Source organism: Thunnus albacares, chromosome 6 (assembly GCF_914725855.1).
Source record: "Thunnus albacares chromosome 6, fThuAlb1.1, whole genome shotgun sequence".
Taxonomy (NCBI): Eukaryota; Metazoa; Chordata; class Actinopteri; order Scombriformes; family Scombridae; genus Thunnus; species Thunnus albacares.
In genome coordinates, this window is record NC_058111.1 from 9,489,459 (window position 1) to 9,510,983 (window position 21,525).

The 21,525-nt window shown below is 40.1% G+C and overlaps 3 protein-coding genes across 5 annotated transcripts in view; all 3 read right to left on the reverse strand.

Annotated features, from left to right (window-relative positions):
- Positions 1–172: 172 nt before the first annotated feature.
- cldn8.2 (claudin 8.2) lies at positions 173–1,877 on the reverse strand. Its single transcript, XM_044354452.1, has one exon. The coding sequence runs from the start codon at positions 1,541–1,543 to the stop codon at positions 662–664; it is 882 nt and encodes a 293-aa protein (XP_044210387.1). The 5' UTR covers positions 1,544–1,877; the 3' UTR covers positions 173–661.
- Positions 1,878–3,367: 1,490 nt separating this feature from the next.
- On the reverse strand, positions 3,368–4,834 carry LOC122984299 (claudin-17-like). The gene has a single exon (XM_044354656.1). The coding sequence runs from the start codon at positions 4,320–4,322 to the stop codon at positions 3,633–3,635; it is 690 nt and encodes a 229-aa protein (XP_044210591.1). The 5' UTR covers positions 4,323–4,834; the 3' UTR covers positions 3,368–3,632.
- A 3,599-nt stretch (positions 4,835–8,433) lies between these two features.
- Positions 8,434–21,525, reverse strand: part of LOC122983471 (rho guanine nucleotide exchange factor TIAM1-like) — a 51,910-nt gene continuing 38,818 nt past the window's right edge. For all 3 annotated transcript variants that reach the window (XM_044353200.1, XM_044353202.1, XM_044353201.1), the window contains exons 16-27: positions 15,981–16,166; positions 14,691–14,759; positions 14,223–14,348; positions 13,999–14,107; positions 12,519–12,698; positions 12,277–12,395; positions 12,081–12,189; positions 11,906–11,964; positions 11,289–11,394; positions 11,063–11,150; positions 10,764–10,936; positions 8,434–10,173 (exon numbers count right to left, since the gene is read on the reverse strand). In XM_044353200.1, coding sequence (XP_044209135.1) covers positions 9,644–10,173; positions 10,764–10,936; positions 11,063–11,150; positions 11,289–11,394; positions 11,906–11,964; positions 12,081–12,189; positions 12,277–12,395; positions 12,519–12,698; positions 13,999–14,107; positions 14,223–14,348; positions 14,691–14,759; positions 15,981–16,166 — 1,854 coding nt within the window. In that variant the 3' untranslated portion in view covers positions 8,434–9,643. The remainder of the gene's footprint in view (positions 10,174–10,763; positions 10,937–11,062; positions 11,151–11,288; positions 11,395–11,905; positions 11,965–12,080; positions 12,190–12,276; positions 12,396–12,518; positions 12,699–13,998; positions 14,108–14,222; positions 14,349–14,690; positions 14,760–15,980; positions 16,167–21,525) is intronic.

Genomic DNA, 21,525 nt, shown 5'->3' on the forward strand with positions numbered 1-21,525 from the left:
CATTTGCATACCATTGAGTGTAACAAGCAGTTTCAGTGGGAACTTTTTAATCCCAGACAAACTCAAGATCTTCTGGCAGGGAATAAGTCACTGGCCTTCATGTAAGCAATAGTACAGCCTCATTTATTGACCAGTTTAGTCTAATCTTGATTGGACAACAGAAAAAATAGAAAAATCTTTTTTTTTTTTCAAATTTATCCCTTTTATTAAATCATATCATATTGATCCCATATGCACACAAGGACTGTGAAAAGTAAGTATATACATGTACAACAAAAACAACAGTGAACAATCATGTGGAGGTATATTATCTGAAAAAGGCCTAGTGCATAATTTGTTCTCAAAGAGCATTTTAACAGAGGCTGTGAAGACAATTCAAACAAATCTACAGTTAAAAGTTGTATTATTACAGATTCAATATACTTTGCCTGAATTATTTACTGTGGTATATGGAAGCAGATTCAAATAAACAAAGCATAGACACTCAATTCAACAGTTCATAATTATCAAAATACAATCAGTTCCACAATGGATTACAGTCTCTGCAATACACTTGATCCACTTTGAGAAAGTCATGAAAGATTTGGCCATTTCCAGTGACAGCCTCTGGTCATATTGGTCAAGTGAAAAAAAAAAAGGTCTCTGTGTTTGATTTTCCTCACTAGTACTGAGTTGGTGTGTATGCTACAGATCCTGGTGGAGGTACAGAGTAGGGAGGCTGGTAGGAGTATGCTGGCTGGTAGGTGTATGGTTGGTATGTATATGCAGGTTGGTAGAGATTTCCCCCGGGGTTGTATACAATCCTCTCATCTGGATCCTGGGTGCGAGGAGCGTGACGGCATAGCAGGATCACTCCGGCAGTGAAAAGGAAAGCTGAGGTCACCCAGCCGATGTAAAGAGCCTCCCCGAGCTCCCTTCGCTGGGCATCAATCAGCAAGGGGTTGTAGAAATCCCTGATGATGACATGGCCAGTCCAGGACACAGGGATTAGAGTAGTGACACAGGCCATGAGAAACAGACAGCCTCCAGCCACAAGAACAATATGCTTTGTGCGAGCCCGATGGTCCACCACTTTGGTACACTTCATCCCCACTGCTGCAACGATGAGGGCAAAGGTGGTCAGGGCTACAGAGCTGCACATCAGACCCCTGGCAGCCTGGAGGTCTGGAGGCAGAAACAGCAGGGAATCGTACACCTTACACTGCATCCTGATGTTGGCTTGTCTGTAGCAGTTCATCCACAAACCCTCCCAGCGGGTCTCCATGACAATGATGTTCTCCTCAATGAAGGCTGTTACTTTCCACATCGGCAGGCCTGTCACAGCTGCCACTCCGATTAGTCCGATGAAACCGATGACGAGGGCCACTACCTCACAACAGATAGCTTCCCGACGCTCCTTTTTCTCAATTCTCTTTTTTTCCTCATAGACAGAGTCTGGATAATCTGCATAGGTCTTCGCCAGCTTCTCATCATAGCCATAGCCAGAGCCTACATAAGATTGAGGTGGCTTGCTGTAGCCACTGTAAGCAGTATAAGAGGCCATTGCGGCTATCACACAGAGAGCCAAAGGTAGACCTCCGGCTGCACTCTCACCGCTCAAGAAACAAATCTTAGGAGAACAACAAGTCAAGGAACTTATAGCTACACCCACAAAAAAATGCTAACGATGCAATGCAACCTTACTGGTTGAGCTGCTTCACAGCCATCAGATAAATGGGGACACGCCAAAGAGTTGCTTTTTTTAAATGCAAATACAACTGCCACTTTAACAATTGGCCATTTGGTCTTGTGATTAAGAATATTTAATCACAGATGATCAAAGTATGTTCTCCTCTCTTAAAGTTTAAAGCAGTAAACATTCAGTTTCTGGGGCACTCCATATATTTCAACATTTTCAATACTACATGGAACAATGTTTTCTTGTAAACTAAAGAAAATTATTTAGACAGTAAACATGATTGCCAAAAGCTATTACAACATAATGATAAACATGAAAAATACATAAAGATCATTGCTTTGGTAGGAAATTAGAGGTTAAAATGACACAATTAAATGTGTGGCCCTTCTTATCCCTGAGAAGAATTGGCATAAAATTAAAACAATTATTTTTTGATATACAGTATGAGAAACAAAAAAACTACATACTGTCTACCTTTTTATGTAGGTGGTGACTTTATGTGGGTTACAAATCTATTGTCTCTCTCAAAACAAAAGCTGGTGGTGTCAATCTGTCTCCTGTTTTATATGTAAACCGAGCTGATAAAAAGGTGTGGAGTACAGAAACTTGAGTAGGGTTGATTTCATTGTAACTCAGTACTTTCAGTTCATTCAGTCCCCACGTTGCCACTGTCACACTTATGCTGCATTTTGTCTTTTGTGCAAGACAAAAAACAAAACACTTGAATTAATAGAACGGAGGCATATCTGGAGTGTTAGCTGTGGTTTGTTAAAGTTTGCTCTTGTGGGAAGCTAGGTATAAATTATACAAATCACTCTCTAGTAAAAATGTGATTGTACACAACTGTAGAATCAAAAGTGACCAAAACTCAGCGTCTTACTGGTTTTAACAGACGACATCACATCACCCCAATCCTGGCTTCTGTCCATTGGCTCCCTGTTTGATTTTACTGATCACTTTTAAAGCACGTCTGGCCCCATAACAGAAATGTTGACCCAATATGAGCCAGTTTGCAGCCTTAGATCTTGAGGTGGGTCCCTTCCAAAGTCGAGGCTTAAATCTAAAGGTGACCGTGCTTTTGCTGTCAGGGCCCTTTGGCTTTGGAATGACCTGCCTGAGGAGATAAGGCTCACAGAATCAGTGACTTCTTTTAAATCACTTCTTAAAACCCATTTTATAGACTTGGTTTTATGTGATGTTGTCTTTTCATTGCTTTTACTCTTTTTATTTGTATTGTATTTATTTATATTTACTCTTATATACTTATATTCTACTACTTATATACTTCTTTTACGGTCTTTATCTTTCATCATCCTTCTGTCTTCTGTTTGCTGTGTTTCCTCATCTTTTGTCTTCTTGTTTTAACTTTATCTGAACTTAACCTCAACTTTGTCTTGCTTGTGTTTAGCCTTCCCGTTTGGCTTTCTGTTGTTACATTGCCTTATTTTGCTTTGTCTGTCAAAGCATTTTGTAAACTGTTTTTCAGGTGCTATATCAATAAAGTTATTATTATTATTTAATAATCTGTCATTAAGTAGGTTGATATGACTCCTTGGCCAAAGACAATTGAGTAGTTAAAAGTGACAGTCGACAGTTGAGAAACTCATTTACACAATAAACAATAAAAACGACACAACAGTATAGAATTACAAAAGCGATTTTATTGTCAACAGCGCTGGTTAAATTAACAGCAGAAAAGCATATCAAGGTATGACTAGTTCTATATGTACAAGCAAATATTACCCATATATTTTGTTGCAAATATGAAGGATTGGGGCAGAAAAACACCACAAACAGCAGAGATTAGAACAATGTATTGTGCAACAGGAACACTAAGTATAAGCCAACAGTCACAGTGATGAATTTGTGGGAATTTGGACACTTTTTTACATCATCTTGTGACCTTCCCCAGTTTGCACATCGCAGGCAGTACAGTACAGTGTAGCACAGCTGTTTAAACATATTCTTGATGCTTATGAAGACTGGATGGGGACTTCTTCAGGTACACACTGTCCGCTCTCGATACATCCCTTGCTACCATAACATGCATGTCAGCATAGGGCTCTTCCTCCTTCGATCTCCGTTGGCTGTAGCTGAACAGAAAGATGATACCAGTGATCAGCAAAATAGCAGAAGTGGTCCAGCCAACGAAGAGGGCCTCCCCTAGTTCTCGCTTCTCAGAATCCAGCACATTTGGGTTATAGAAATTTCTGATAACAGTATGGCCCACCCAGCTGACAGGGATGAGTGTGGTCAAAAAGGAAAGCAGATACAAACACCCCCCTAAGGCTAGGGTGATGTTCTTGCTCTTCATATTGTCATTACAACAGATGCTCTTCTTGGTCCCGCATCCTGTGATTAACAAGGAGAAGACAACCAGGACTATGGAGACACACATAAGCCCCCTGGCTGCCTGCAGCTCCGCAGGAAGCTCTAGCAGTGAGTCATAGACCTTGCATTGCATCTTGATGTCGGCTTGTCTGTAGCAGTTCATCCACAAGCCCTCCCAGAGTTCCTCCATGACGATAATATTAGCGCCAATGAAGGCAGAGACCCTCCACATGGGCAGGGCAGTGGCGGCTATGGTCCCAGCCAGGCCAATGATGCCTAGGACCATGGCGAGGATCTCCAATTTTGCTCTCATGGCTCAGAGGGGAAAGGTAGCCTTGTCTCTTGTCTGTCGTCTAATGGAAAGACTCCTCAACCAGCCTGCTTCATAGAGTAAATCTGTGATAATATCATATGCCTGCAATGTCATCCTACTGGTTACCACGAAAAAATCTTGTTTCTCTTTCGTTGTTCTCTCTGAAAAACAAATAGGTCATAAACATCTGTCAGTACTAACATCTGTCATGCATGACAAATGCAGGTGAAAAGAACGTGACTATGTTGCCACCGGAAAATATGCAAGTTTAGGTATGACAACTTTCGATTTGACATGGTAGGTTATACTCCTTGGGTTTATAAAACCTCTTACTGATGGATATGAAGAGGATGAAGAGGTCATAAGTCATAAAGTTTTATTTTGTCATAAGTTGACATTTTGGAGGCAAAGGTTCTCACCTTCCATTACTGTATAATGCCATACTGTAGTACATTAGAGATAAAGTGCATTGCAAAGAAAACCTGTCTTGAAGTAAATGACATTAAGTCAGACTATTCAAAGCTGAGGATATAAAAATATAAGAATATGAGACAAATCATGTTTTTTTCTTTTTTTTCAAAATTAGTCAGCAACACCTACTGAATGCAATGGCAATGTCCCAGTAACGACAGAATGTGTGGTTAAAGGGCAACACACACACACATACACACATTTTCTATATGAAACCGTACACGGGCAGTATCTTGGTGCATGTTTATAGCTGTTCTGAACAGCCACTGTCAAATCAGGGGTGAAACGCTTGACTCCCAATCTCATTTAAATATGGATAACCAACACACATTGTCAGATACTCTCCTGGAAGGTTTGTATTGTACCTGCCTGTACACGTGAATCTGTGATGAATGAAGTGGTCTGTGTATGCTATGGGTGTCAACTGAAACAACGAGATGCAGTGTGTGTTGCACTTAAATCAGCCTTCATTTAAAGTGTAAAAAAAGTTTTTTTTTTAGTTTGTGATAGATCTGTATACTGCTACATGACTTCAGTGTGAGGCTCATTAACTCTCCTCATTAAGGATGGAGAATTGACATAATGTTCCTCATTTAATTAAACCCACTCATTAAAGAGACAAGTAAAAATCAATCATCAGTCAGTCTGCTCACAGAGTTTTTCTTTTAACTGACTTGTCTGTTGAAACTTTCAAATGATCAGTGTACAGACACTTATACTGCCAGTGAAAATGACAACTTTAACTTGCTTTAACTAAGACTAAAAATTCTTTCAACCTGACCAGGTAAGGGATGTGATTGTAGATAAAGAGGAAATGTTTCAGGGGATTTTACAGTTCATAAGAGACACTCCTTTATTCAGACTCATTTGGCCGTCCTGTTTCTGAGAAATAGGAGAGACAGAAAAGTAAAGAGAGAGATGGCAGGAGAGGTCATGAAACAGGAACAGAAACTGGGAAGCCTGTTGAACAGGTTTGCTGAGTGATACAATCGTCCCATGCCTAACTTTAAATGTAAACAGATGTGCTCATGCTGAGAAACCTCTAGCTGTGAACTCAGAAACATCAACCCTGTGTTGCGAAGTAGAAAGCTGATGTTATTTTAGTCTTGGATTTTGATGTGGGATGGAATTGATTAAAGGTATAATGTGATTAGATTACATTGAAATTAACTGAATACTCAGTAATGTGCAAGTTGGAGCTGGTGCAGTGGCAAGTCCAGCAGACTTTGTGTGCCACCTGCTGTAAGTTAACATGACTACACATTCCTGGTCCACAATAAGATTCATAAAACATTTTGCAAATATTTTAAAAGAAATGTATGGCATGTTTTTCTCATTTCCTTCTCCTGTCTTGCTGGCTATGACCTTTAATCTCGGTGTTCATGTTTAGTTTTAAGGTTTTATTCCGACAAGTGGAAAGAGTATCCCTTAAATCCAGCCTGTGCCATTTTATCTTGGGTAGGACATGTATTGTTAACTGAGTCTGAAGACATTTGCTCCTGCAAAGCAAGGGGACTGATAGAGCAACCCTGGCCCATCTCAACACTCTGTCATTCAATACTGGATCCTATTGCCTCAGCATGATGGAGTCTGAAGTGATCTTTCACCCTTTATCTAAGAAGCACAAAGTCTTTTGTGGTGTGTGAGGTGATTGACAAGAGTGAGAGGGAGGCTGGTAAATGGGGATGAGCCTGGGTGACAGAGTGTCTGCAGAGCTCAGAGACATAAAAGAGGAGATAGGGCTGTGAGAACCATAGATTATAGTGTCTTGGGCAGGGATACTCCTCTAAGTGTTCATTAGTGGGTTATTCACTGTATTCATAGTTGAAAATGTCATTGATATTATTCCTCAAGAGGCTTGATATGACTACTTCAACAGGTACAATTTGTGGCTCTTACTTTCATATTCTGGGGATAGTTTTGTTCAAAATGGTCATGTTTGGTGTCATAGCAGCGTTTTACATTACATTACATTACTTCAAATGAATATATATTTATCAGTCTACTAAAGTGTAAATGCACAGTTTCAACTGTCACCTTTCTTTTCTTTCTTTTTATTTGATAAAGCCATTTTACTTTACTTCCACTGGAGCTCCTAAATCTGTCAACAACCTTGCTACTTGCCTAAAAATTTCTGGGGAAATCAGTCTTTACCATAGCATGAAGTTGAAAATTCAACAATAACTGAAAGAATAAGTAAGACGAGTGTCCACAACTCAAAATAGACCCTTGGCACCAGAGGAGAGACCATATGATCACCTACATTAAATAAAAAGGGTTTACCCTATTTACATTTACTGTTACAGGACATCCCAGACACAGCTTTACATTTTCAGACATTTTTCATTAGTAATGTTCGCATGCTGTAGATAGAGGACTGGCTCACCTATTTAACTTGTTATGGAAGTAATTATAGCATATAGTAGAGTAAAACAAACTTTCCGATCTTCTAAATTGTACAAGTGATGAGAAAGTGAGAGGGAAGTTTTATTCTCTTTTTTTCTTGGTCCTTTTCTTATATACCCGCTTTTTTGTTTTTTTTGTCAGAATGTAGTTCAATTGCTGAGCCCTGTGGGAACATGGTATCCCCCTTCCTGGTCAACGGCTCAATTGTTTGAATGTCCAGTACCATTCAAATAACAGCAGGGATGGAGAAAATAAAAGAAGCACTTTAAAACACAATAGTCCTCCAGTGAGTATCAGTTTGGTGAAGCTTGTTGAAATTTACAGGTACCTTGATTCAAGTTGATGACCATTTTTAGGCCATAGTTTGTAGTGTTGTAGTTAAATGTCTTTCAGTCAGTGCTGGTCCGGGTCTACTGAATACTGTTCATCTTTGCTAATGTAGTTTTCCTGTGATTAAATGATTTTTGACACTGTTCCCCTTGTCACATTATTCGGCTTCATGACCAATGCACCAACAATTAAGACCTCAAAAATCATGATGACATTTGCAAGACAAATAGAGCCTTGACAAAAGAGGAAATCACAAGCCAACTCTCACCAACATTCACTCAAAGATACTTGTACAATAGTTGCTTAACACACAAAGAAGCCCTGAGAAATGACCATTGAGTGGAATCAACAAAAACAGTCAATTCTCTCATCTAATCAGTCCATTTTTACCAACGGACTGATTAGATGAGATACTAAAAATTGCCTACTCCTAATTTTCCTATTCAGCCCAATGTGTTTTCTTTAATCTTCATAGCAGACATCATTAGCTCTCCGGTTTCTGAAGATGCCTGAGTATGACTTCTTTATTGAGTTTTTTTTCAAATGAGAGGACTGGTTCTAAGTGAAAACTACATGTTGATTGCAGCCATCCTCTCGCTGATGATAGAGGTTTTAGCTCCTTCACAATCATTTAGACACTAAATCAGCTGTGGCTTGCAAACACACAGAGTAAACGTCTTATTAAGGTTCCGTTTTTAGTTTCCCCCTTTTTTTTCCTGGAATTGCAGTTGGTTTTTCTGGATTAGCTGCTTAGTGCTGTTGTTCTCAGGCATGTCTGTGCACATTTATGTTATTCTCACATCATAAAATTGTTTTTGTGGAGATTATGTTTGCAGAGCTGCAGGGAATGTGTTATGCTATTGAGTAAAACCACATAAAACAATGAATCTCTACAAAGAGGGGCTTTGAATTATAAGTAGGAAACAACTGTATTTATTATGATATCAATACATTTTTTTATATACACACAGTAACAAAAATGCAGTCTTAGTAGCACAATGAGTTGTTTACAAGTATGACTTCTTTCATTGTTTAGGCTTACTGCAAGTCTTTCCCTTGATTGCTTGAGCAAATTTGGACATTCTTTATGAAAAAAAAACAAACTTAATGTTGCTTTGCTAACAAATTAATTTACATATGAATAAATAAAAAAAACATTGCTTTGTAATCCATTACCAGCGAACAATCTTTTTGAATAAACAAGACCTTTTAAAATAGCTGATGTGCAAATTCTCTACAATACAGAGTGGGCACAAGAAGTGTTAAGAATGAAATGTTGAGCGTTCTTTGAATGGCAATACTGAAGAGCAAAAAACGAAAAATGGAAGAAAATGGTTTCACAGTAAACAAAAACATGAAACAGCAAAAGCAAATTCAAGTAAAACAGGATTATGTTAAATTAAAACAAATTAAAATTCCCTAGACTCTGTGACATAGGGGCTATTACATAATTCCACTATTAAATGCAACAAAAGAACAAACAAAATATTTTCCAGGCTAAAAAGATAGCTTTAAGTCTTTAAAACAGAAGATCAAAATCATATATTATACATAAACAGGAAATCTGTTCCCAAAGCATGTCAGTGTATATTCATTAAAAATGTACAAGTACAGTAAACTATGCAAGACAAGACTGTCCTTTGCAATTATTTATTCTATTTCTTTAAGGACAAATAATATACAGCCCTTAACTATGATAATATCTCTGAGTCACACAGACAAAAAAAATATTCATGTTCTCACAATACCCAAATTTGGCAACTGCAGGCAGGACTATAGAACACTGCCCAAATGTGCAAACCATGCCAATCAAAGCAATTGATTAGATTCCATGATTGTACCATTAGTTCATCTTTCAAAGCTTACACTTGACTTCTATGTAACAGCATTTGATTTGGGATAAAGCACCCTCATTCTGTTTTCCTGTATTGCTCCACTGATGATCTTACCTGTACAAAAAGCATTCAGCGAAAGTAAGGTAAGGAAGGATCTTCTACTAGCTGTGCGATATACGTCAATGCCCATGCATTGTTGGTGAAAATTGATGACTGATCTTTATGGAGCCTGTGTAAAGCTGTCTAAGACACTCGTCATCTGCTTGTTCTCTTCAGCTTTTATGTGTCACAGTCTGGGGAGCAACCTGAGTGCTTCCTTCGCACCCAAATTTCATCTTCCTCTGTTTGCTTTTTATCTTTCACACTGTCCTCTGTCTTCGTGTCTGACGGCTTCGAATCAGTAGGTGTCTCACTGACCGTTGGGGACTTGAGGCCCTCGCCATCCTCTGTTTCTTCACCCTCCAAGGACAAAGCCATGACGGGCCCCTCGAGGTTGGCCTCAGCAGACGGCGCTCTGGGTGTCTGGCAGAACTCGTCGTCGTCGTCACTCAGGATGTCGGTCTCCTTCACCTCTTCCTGGTCCTCGTATTCTTCTAGATCGAACTGCTCTTCCACCCAGCGATCGGTGTCACCTGCTAACTCAGGCTGCTGCTGGTGTCGTTCATCCTCCTGCTGCAGCCGATTTGAGTCGGGCTCCTGAGGTGAGGGGAGGTCCTGTTCGGGCTCTCCATCAAAAACGATGTCTGTGTCGATGGTGAAACGGTTGCGCACTAGCTTCCTCCTTCCTAGGGTCCTGGTTGGGGCAGATGCTGTGAAAAACACAAATAAGTTAGGTTTGCATGAATTTTACAATATCCTACTTGAAGATAATATGCATTGAAAAGCAGCTATTTCGAAGATGATTCTGATTAACCGTAACAAATTATTACAGTTCAACTACACCATGCTAACCATACCCTGGTTTGGTGACCAAATCAGAAAGAGTTCTCAGAGACTGCCTTTAGAATGAGTTAAAACATGCTGCACCACCTTCTCCTTACACTGAGCTTCGGTCGCCAATAGTTCTGGAGCTCTTTGTGCCTGTTTACGGACATTATCTCTCTTGCATCAAGGCCTGCATCTGCAACGTGTTGCACCATGGTGCAATAGAGACAGTGTTTGATGGAGCTCTGCGTCGTCCCTGCTTGCTTACAGATTGTGGGCAACATTTTAACAGTAGCCGTGGAGTGATAATTAAAAACAGAACTGTAAAAGGACACTAAACATCATAGCCATAGTATACACTCATTATACCACAGCTATCAACCAATCAGATTGCAAGATTTTAACTACCTAGTTTATAATCTGAATTGGGCCACTTTCAGTTATAGGGTGAATGCAGCCAAAGACTGGCATTTACCTGCTCTATTTATGGCGGGACGGGCCCCCTTCAGGGCACAGAGGCGCTTTCCTCCAAAGGGCACATACTGCTGGTTGAGGGGTAAACTCTCCGTTTTTAGAAGCTGCCGACGGTGCTTTTCCCTCAAGATGGAATGGACGGTCTTCAGAAAGTCTTTTCTACTCTCTGGAGAGCTGTGGGAGACAGAAGGCCATGTTATCAGTTTGTCACTCTATAGATAGCAGCAGACAGGATTGTATCAGTGGCACGCAAGCTTCAATCTGCAGTAGAATTCAGCCTCCATTAGAAGAGATCCTCACCTACAGCACAGCTGAAATGTCCTCTCTGGTCGTCCTTCTGACTCTGACTTTGTGTGGACAATCTCACACATAGCAGAGCCCTCACCATCTGAGAAAGAAATTAACCGTCACATTTGACCTCATGGACAGAGCACTCTAGCAAGATTATCTGAAATAATCATTTGTGGATTTAAAACAATACAATGTAAGTAATGAAATACGGTACTTTATTCAATGAGTCACTTACCCGCATTAGCCAAGGACCTGACCTGAAGGGCGTCTGTGGGAATCATGTGACGGTATCGGAAGGGGTCTTTTTCCTCTGAGGATACAGACACTCGATGGGAGCCACCCTTCAGTTAATCAGACAAATGATGTCAATTTCACCTTTCAGAACTATGATTGTGAAATGAGCTCCATCCATTCTAATAAGCTTTAAAAGGACCAGTGTCTAAGATTTAGGGGGATCTGTTGGCAGACACTGAATATAATATTAAGTATGTAAGTATGTTTTAATCAGTGTATAATCACCTGAAAGTAAGAATTGTTGTGTTTTTGTTACTTTAGAATTAACTGTTTATATCTACATAGGGAGTGGGTCCTCTTTTTCACGCGTTTTTCACGAGTTTTGCGGCCACCCGTGGTTCTCCTACATGCTTGCATGCAAGGCAGGAGTTGAGGGGAAGGGTATTCAGTTGGTTGCAATCTGCAACCTCACTGCTGGATGCCACTAAATCCTACATGCTGGTCCCTTAAGGCTATTTAACAGGTGACCCACTGGGCTGATTCTGAAAGTGGCACATGAGCAAAGTAAAATTTATGATGATGGTTTGCAGATGCTTTCTTGCATATGTGAGAACTCACCATTTTCTTTTTCTGTTTGGACCCATCCTTGCACACAAAGACCACTGCTGTTTTAAACACTAAAAGAAAATGGTATACAAAACACAGCTCAGTCAATATATCAATAAACACATGCAGTATGTCATAGCAGTCATATTCATTACATAATCATGGAGAAAATTCATCACCGACGTACCAAATGTAGCCATCAGGGGCTCTTTCTTCCATTTTCCTAAGGAGGCAGGAGGGTTGATCCAGGTCACACTGGTGTGGAGTAACAGGTCACCCATGGACAGATCAGCAACCTGGCAATGGCAACAAAATATCGACAGTCACTTAACACGAACCCTCTAGTTGACAGAACAGAGCCAAGCCACTTTCACCCAACCTACCTCTTTCTTTTCACCGCTCTGCTCAGTGATGAGCTGGTCGAACACAGCCCCGAACTCCTCATGGATCTTCTGCATCTCATTGATGTGGCTGGCAACTTTGTTCATGGCTTTCATGGCAACTGCAGACAAGCAGATAACAATATATATTGATTTTTTTTGTGATGACCTGTATTGACCCTGGTCCTCAAATGAAAATGTCAAATGATTTAATCTTCTTGGCCAGCCATATGACCGGGTCTTACCATCTAGGTGGTAGTGCTCCTCACTGTCTGGGTCTGTGAGTGAGTAGAGCTCCTTCAGCAGGAGAGGATACTTCAGCACCCTTTGAATGGGTTTGATCAGGTACGACTCAAGGGTGGATGAGTGCTGCTGCTTGGGATTACGCTCATCCAGGAAGGCCTTGAAATCAGGATCAGTTTTGGCTGAAATGACCAATAAAGAACACTCATTTATTTGCCCTTTCCACAACTGATAGTTTTGCATGTACAGATGATTAAACCACTAAAGAGTAGAATCAAGTAATTCACAGTAATGAAGCTTGTACTCTGTTTATGATTGTTTGACTTATTTTGATATTAGCCAGGTTATTGTAGCATAAACATCTTGATTTTTTCACTTTAAATTTTACTGATGTGTGCAAACTCAGAGAGGGTTAGTGTTTATGTTTTACTTAAGCTCCCAAGCATGGTCCGTGCTATGACACTCACAGGCTAAAATGGGTATTGAGAACAACATCAGCCCTGCATTAAAATAACAAAGGGGGTTGTGTTGCTTGAAGTACAGTTGAGACATAAAATACAATACAAGAAGTACAGTTTGAGTAACAGATCCATGAATTTAAAGGCTTCTCAGATGCCACTGCATAGTGGTTCATAGCAAGCCACACGTTTTCAATGACTCTGCAAAAGAGTTGCCATTGCTCTCATAGAAGAACAAAGCAAGCAAAGTTGAACGTGACCGTTCTTAGTTAAAACTTTGCTGTATGTTGCCACTGTACAACATGTGATGTTTTGTACTTGATTTTTAATTCTTCTGAAATATGTTGGTTACATGATTATCAGAAAAGAAGTGATTGGCTCAGACATGTCACAGATCAACAAACCAATAATCAACAAGGAGCCATGCGCAATTGGCGCAGCCAAAAACCACAATTTAAATTTCAAGAGAGGCACAAGAGGCAAATGCAGAAGTTTGTCAGGGCACATGTGTGTTTGCAGAGCTCAGTGTGAAAAGAGTGTAGGCCTTAGATTTGAGATTATCATTAAGTCTTTATTAGAAATAATCTACACTCAGTCAAAAAATGTTTTCTTGTTTGTTTGTTTTGTAGAGCAGGCAACCACGTGTGGACAAGAATCATGTGTTAAGTACTTTAAAAGCAGCTTTACCTAAATAACACCACACCACACTCCATAACTAGTTGACTCATTGAATGTAAATGCAACAAACAAAGCCATCCACTCCAGTGTTAAGGGGAGTGGGTGTGCTAGCTAGAGAACAAACTGTTCAACACTGCTCATTATATATTATACAATGTTGCAGGGCTCTATAGCCAAGGGAGCCACCGGCTTGAAGTATGCAGAGGTCAAATGGACAACTGTCTGGCTGACAACTCTGCAGAGCAGATTTATGAAGCCTTGGAGGACAAGGCAGATGGTTGATGGATAAATACATCTTCTGGTTTGAGCCAAGGAGGAATGTTGACCCAAGAGCACATTTACTCACCCTTTACGAGGACCTTAGGGACTTTGGTGTGGCTGGCGCAGAAAGCACTGTAGATTTTAAAACGGTCTGCATAGTACAGGAAAGAGCCTCCTAGGGAGAAGAGGATTTTCTGTGAAAAAGGGAAGAGAAGTTACTCAACCAGTAGTTATAAAAGACTTTATGGGTGTTTTAAATGCCTGTTGCTGGTCATATCTTTTGGTGTATGTTTCACAAAGAGGGTGTACCTTAAACTGATCCACACTCTCTAGCTTCTCCAGATCTGGAACCAGTCTGGTCCCATCTTCCAGGGTTTTGAGAAACTCAACTTGGAACTCAACCATTTCCGGCAAATTCCCAAACAGTACATCCAGCTGTAAAAGAAAGACATCTGAGCAAAGTCTTAATAATTTCTCTATAATTTTCCCAATATCTTCATGTGGTGCATCCCATACTAGTCTCTTGCCACAGATGGAGCATGGAAACACTCAAATATAATACAACCAAATTTATTTCATTATTGCAAGTGCATGTGAAAACATCTCTTTAGTTTTCAAACCTCCCTCTCTCCATCTCTATCTCTTTCATCATCCACCCCTCGTGTCCTTGTGAGTGGTTACTCTTCGCGTGATTATGTGACCCACTGTTCCTAGAACATTTCCACAGTGTTGGTATTTAAAAGCCAACTACCCCTCAGATGTTCACAGGGAACATACCTCATCCTGAGTGAGGAAGGTCTCTTTCTGCAGTGGGGTTAAATATCTCCCGATGAGGCAATTGAGGTCCTGCAAGACAAGAGTGGATTATGTTTGATTCAGGGTTGTATGTGGTGTTGCTTGGAATACAGACATAAAAATGTACAGCTTTAAATAACTTAAATATTCCTCACAACAAGACTGTAATTAAGGTGCAGGGATAGTCTGAGGGAAGAGAAAAAATAGTCTTATCAAGATCAAAGACAGAGGAGCTGGTGAATGCCTATCTGCATCCACTTTAAAAAAGACAGGAACTATATGGAAACTCAATTAAATTAATGACTGTGGCAACAGTTACCTTAGCTGAACTGTAGAAAGCCTATGAGATTAATTAGCAGCTCTTCTAAAAAGTAGGGAAATAGACCTCCTAACGTCTTCAAAGAAGGACGGCTGCTCTAACAAAGCAACGCACAATTAACCTCCTATTAACGTTGAATAATTGGTCATAAAGTCGAGGAGCCTAAAAGATGTTCATCTTATGAAGAAATAAATGAATTCTATGTTAGAAGGTAAAGATGGACTAGACAAAGGACTTGCATTCATGTGGCTATGTGGATATATGATTTATCATAGCAACATGAGATGCTTAAAAAAAAAGCCTCAAAAAGGCTCTGTGCTCAAATTGGTAAAAAAAAAAAAAAGTGAAAATGTCTAAGGGAGTAGTCTTGAAAATCATGACAACATATGCCAAAAATAAATTGGATCAGCAACAGCTAGTATTACACCAGCAACTGAGCTTCAAGTCCCACTCCAACTGCACGCAGCGACACATAAAATGCATCCACATGTCCACATGCGTCCACATTGACTGCGGCTAAGTAGGACAGATAGCAAAGTCTCCCAAAAAACAGACTAAATCCTTTAAAGCTGCTGCAATATACCATCCATCATGCACACTGTGATTTCTATATATATGTATATATGCTGTATGTGCCCCCTGTAATGAGGTATAACATTCTAGATAGCCTTGACATTATCCCGTTATATACCCTCTCTAACCCAGTTATTCCAGTGAGCCACATTTATACCGGGCAGAAAAAGATTAGGCAATATCCAGGCAAGGGCACAGCTGTGTCCCCCTTATGTCTCCTGGGACACAGAGATAAATATGGATTGGTCATGTGGAATAGGTAATGTGCAAGACTAACACAATCCGAGGCGGACAGAAACAAAGATCGATGGACAGGAGGAACGCATGCATGTACTCAAAAAGACCATCTGCCCCTTACAAGCAAGATGAGTGATACTGACTTTGACATAGGTGCGTTCGGTCTCCACAAGTTCACAGATGACTTTGCGGAGCTTGTCAGCATCAGAGAGCTGTCGGAGAGTCGCGGGAGGTGGGAAGGGCGAGTCTGGGCTCGGCGAAGAGGACACGCACTCCGAGGGATTCATGTCATGGAGACTGCGGCAGAAAGCGGCGACCTGCTCCGTACTCTGCAAAGAAATTGAAGAGAGAAAGAAAGAGGAAAAATTTGATGAATTATGTAACTCCAGCTTGAAGTCAAAAGGAAGAAAGATCCAATCATCAATTATTCAACACAGAAGGAGCACCTCAAATTTTAGCTTGCAGTTGTCACTTTCCACCTACTGATGCGCACGGATTCATGACTGTGCAGAGAGTGAGCCTTCGAAAGAGGCAGAGAGGCAGCTCTAGATAAATCATTTGAACTAATTTGGTCTATTTTCAGTCTGTCATAACAATACCTCTCCACCTCTCTCTCTCTCTCTCTTTCACTCACATCCCTCTTTTCCCTGGTGTTTTCCTCCTACTAACGGCTCGGTGGTGTAATGATTCATCTCTTTCACAGAGTCAAAATATACACACAACAGGGTCTGTCCACATACAGTACGGGTTGCCGTGGAGACTGGCCCTGATGTGCATTAGACTATCATTTTGGACAAAAATAGACCCCACTCAGCAACGCCATACATGCAGAACTAAAATGGTTACTTTGTTCGCAACAGGCTACAGCCTTTCCATCCGTAACAAAAGAGTACTTTGGCTTTTTACATCAATACAAACACGAAATAAAAAGCACAAAAAGAACTCTATTCATGCCAATTAAACCTTTCTTTCATTTTATGAGGAAAACATTTAATAGATCAAAAATAAAACCAGACTTTTTATGTTTTAAAGTAGACGATAGACAAGTTGCCAGGAGTTATGGCCACATAACAGGAACAACTAGCCCCTATCAACATTATTGAGTACATGAGAGAGAGCTGAGGTCTCAAGTTAGCAATATAAAGTTTTTTTTATAGGCCAGACAGAAGCAATTTATCCGGTAGCACCTACATGCTCCTCTGGGAAATAATAAGAATACAGCCTCCACATGGCTGCAGAAGATGGAACATTATCATTCTCAGATAAAAAAAAATCTTAATTAAGATTTCAGCTTCTGATCTACCATGAGTCTCCACATCTAAAGGCATCAAAACAACTTAGTGTTTTTCGTGTTAGATATATATTACTCTGCATAAAAAACAATGCACATGCATAATTGATTTCAGTTTTTCAAGATTTACAACAGAATAGAATAGTATAGTAAAATATGGAAGCAAAATACATACAGAGCAAATAATTCAAATGATTGTGTTATCTAATGACAGTCACGAATCTTCTCATGCAGCTTTGCAAACGACAATGCTTATCGTCGTCGTTATTTAATCAGACAGACAGATACGTTCATATGTGAGGCATGACAGCAGTTTGTTTCTTTTGACAGTGTTCCCAAAATGATCAGGCAGCTCCCAGATCATCAGATGAACTGGAATTTCTACAGTGGCTGTAAATGCAATGTTGCAAATGCAGTCTTAGCCTATAGTGAAAGAAGTGCTGTAATAGGTCTTTTGTAAACTTTGATGTTATTTTTGCTGTTTAAAACATTTTAGCATAAAAAAACGACGTGTATGTGAGTAATCTCCATTATATTTTCAAAAACATTTGTATGAAGAGAGTGTCTTTGAGATTGGTCTTTGAAAGATGCTCACAACACGTATTTATTAATAAATGTACTACTGACATCCAGCACATTTTTAAATTGTCAGAAGACATAACAGCAGTTTTTCTCAGTGCAACATATCTGCATTTGTTCCTGCAGAGCTTTGCTAATATACTTTTTTTGCCAATGAGATACTGTATATTCATCCAAATTGAAGTTCAAGTGCAGTATAAGAGCAAAAAAGTTAGAAACACACACACATACACACAAAACAGCAGCACACGTTCAAGTTTGAAACCATAAAAAAATCATCCAAAGAAATAAATGTGTAAATAAGCCTGATTTGTTCCTGCCCATTTAGTCAAATGAAATCAACCATTTTTACTGAGCACAACAGTCTGGTAATAGTCTTCCCAATCACAATCTAGGCTAATTAACACCATGGCAGCTTTGGGTGCATAGACACTCATGCCGTGGCAGAGAGAAGAGAAAGAACAGAGAGGGGAGAAAAATCAAAGCCTTCAACATCACATGAAAAGAACAATATGTAGATGAGAGCTTGCGATGGGTAAAACTGAGATGTCAGAGACTGGTATTTCCCCGAACACATGAAATTTAGATTAAAAAATGGTTTAAAGCATGAAAGCACTGATGATGGGGTAGGGAGAAGATTGCATGCCTGCCCTCTGAAACTGAGAGAAGCCTTAGATCATAGCTCAAGCTGTCAAGAAAGAAAACTCTGCAACACTAAGGGAGTCACTGAAACAACAGTCAGGATAGTTTGTCAAAGTCATGTAACGTCCACGTTCTCTGAGGTCTCTCCTGTAGAGACTTAACTCCTACATGCTGTGGGGTTGTTGTTTTTTTTTTGGCATGCTATGGAGCACTCCATTGATTATGGGGCAACTCTGCGACAGAGTGGTGACTCACAGCTTCCTGTAGTCTGTCCAGAGCAGCCAAGAAGAGGTGTGAAACAAACACAGAGAAGGAGAGGTACTTTACTCTGACTGGAATAACAACATCAACTCCCATCTATCACAGCAGCAGCTAGTCAGATAAAGTAAAACGGGATACAAGGAAGGAATCTCACCAGATGAAGCATGTCATAGATGGACTCTGAGGAGCGCTTGCTGTGTTTGCTCCACTTCAGGACGGACATAGCTGGGCGCCGGTGGACAGTCAGCGTCAGTCAAAGTGCCAGAGAGAGAGAGAGAGAGACTCCAGACTTTGGAAAGAGTCAAGTCTACACTGCGCTTCTTCAACACATTTCTCAGCCCTTTCGTCTTCCCTCTCTTTACAAAAAAAACGAGAAGGTGCTGTTGTGCTTGTGAAGGATGAGTGAAGCTGCTCAGCCTCCTCCTCTCCGCCCACCAGCCCCTCGCCTTCAGAGTCTGCTGTGGTTCTGTCACTGATAGTCTGCTGTTTTCTCCCTTTTCCTCTCTCTCTTCTCTACAGGCTGGGTAAACTCAGGCACATAGTGTGAGTGTGAAGATCTGGCCAACTGCAGCAGCATTGTAAATGAGTCTTGATAATCCTCCAGACCGGAGAGAGAGAGCAAAGGAGCGGGAGGGAAGAAGTCTCCTCCTCAAGGTTGCAGTGGGGCAGGATTGGTTGGGTGAGCCACACCGCAGTGGAATATAAATGCAGGATTTCAGGAATAGAGGGGGAGTGACGGGGAGAGGGGAGCTGTAAGGGAGCTTTTGCAGGAAGAAAATGGATGGTAGGAAATGTTTACACTTGCCAAAAAGTATTAAATAAAAAGCAGCAAATCATGCGTTCCTGTGACACCTTCACAAGCCCAGAAAATGCCCTTGTTCTGATCAGTGAAACAAAGAACAAGAAGATACGCTCAGTAATTTGCATGTCGTCAATGTGTGAGTACATTGACTTAATTAATGCAATCTCATGTGTCTCCTTTCTGACAATGTGCCTCGACTACACTGCGCATCAGTTGGTGATTTCGCTACTTTTCCAAGAACGCTTTCAACAACACCCAAACAAATTTGTACACCACAAAAAGTGTCTGTGGTAATGTATAGCAAAGCAAAAGGGGTTTGCAGTCAAGAAACATGTTGGACTTGTGACTGTTGGTTCAGGATGCTAAATGTTTTGTAGCAGTAAAGCATGCTGGTCTATTGAAACTACTGCCAAAGGAAATTTTGTATTTCTGCATCTTCTATGATAAAAATATCACTGTGGTTGGTGAAAGACAGTACCAAATGTTGAGTCTGGGAAGAAGTACTTGCTCTGAATGTCTGGCACTAAAATCTTATAACTAACCAATGTTATCAGCAAATTAGATGCCGGAACAAATGAGGGCCTAGAAATGTAGGCTATATAACTAATAGCTGTTTGTTTTTTACAATGTATTGTGTTACACTGTTTTTTTGCCCTTCGGTGCAGTGTGAAAAGTTTGTCTCTGTCCCAAAGCACAAAATAAAATAAACAATATGCACATATTTTTGATCAATAGCCATGATCCACTTACTCTGCCAGAGAGTTGTTACTTTAAAAGTTTGCTTTGCAGCAAATTCATCATGTTTGAAAGCAAAACTCCCAGTTGGCATTGCTGTAAGTTGTCACTGGCTATAAGAACATCGGCTGCAAGAACAAGTTTATAGGACAGTAAACTGTCATCATGGTGTACACAGACAGGTGTACAAGGGGGACACTTGTCACACAGCCAAAAACGCATTAATGAGCAAACATTTGTATCATTTTGTTCTGTTATCAGTGAGCTGGTGGTGCAAATCCAGACATTATCACCGCATTTCAGATAAGACTTAAATCTTCACAGCCTCCTCCACTGATTCATCAAACATTTTCAACGCCACACGAAAACAACTAGGCTCAACGACAAGGCAATTAACATAAAAAAGGGAAAAGGCACAATTTAACAGGGGAAAACCCCACCTAAACCAGCACCATGATGGAATGCTGCATCTAACCCTAACGCAACCAACTAAAATTGGTATAATATTTGATTAATTGTTACTCATTTAGTAAGGCAAGTTAAATTTCGTAATTAAAGAGAAGAGATAAAAGACCAGTGATGTGACCAAAATTTGAAGGGCAAGTGGGATGACTCAGGATCTCGCAGTGATCCTTGGAGTTCGTCCAGGGAGCCCATAACCCCAGTTGGTGTGATGAAAATGAAGTAATCAAGTGTTCTGATAAGAGAAATTAATCTACGAGAAGATATCATCCTTTCATTCAGTATTGTATGAGCAGAGCCAAGTTGTCAGCTAGTTGCAGAAAGGATAAGATACCATGGCTTTAATCTCACTTAAAAATCGTTTTTACTCTGAGGCTCTTTGTACTCAGCATACATGAATTTGCCATCTTGTTAGCTGCAGCACTTCAATAGCAAAATGTAGGTCTTCAGTTTTGTTCAAATCTATATAGTTGATTTTTTTATTTTTTTTCTTGGTTGTCTTGCTAATCCTGCCCTGTGCCTTCTTTAGTAATTTGTGTGTGTATGGTTAATTTAGAGAATACACCTCCATTCATTTTCTGATCCTAATCACAGCACATAATCAAGCAATTAGAATGCAAGCTTAATCAAAGGCCCATCCATCACTTCGATGTTACATTCAAAGTGAATACTTGACTCTTTCCTCGAGTCTCTAGTGCATAAGATACACTTCATTTGGTGTAAATTAATATTTAGGTTCCACTGATTTTCATTATGCCAGAAGCTAAAAAATACAATTAAAACAGGGAACAAGGAAAAGAGGAACCTGATAAAGATTTACATCAAGACAAAGGGGATGAACAAATGGATAATGTAAGTATAGACACTGCTCTGCTTTCTTAACCAAAATGAAATGAGCCAGTGACAGATGGCGCCT

Bases quoted from the DNA above. Each gene is read 5' to 3' on its own strand.
- LOC122984299 (XM_044354656.1), bottom strand. From the start codon at position 4,322: ATGAGAGCAAAATTGGAGATCCTCGCCATGGTCCTAGGCATCATTGGC.
- cldn8.2 (XM_044354452.1), bottom strand. From the start codon at position 1,543: ATGGCCTCTTATACTGCTTACAGTGGCTACAGCAAGCCACCTCAATCT.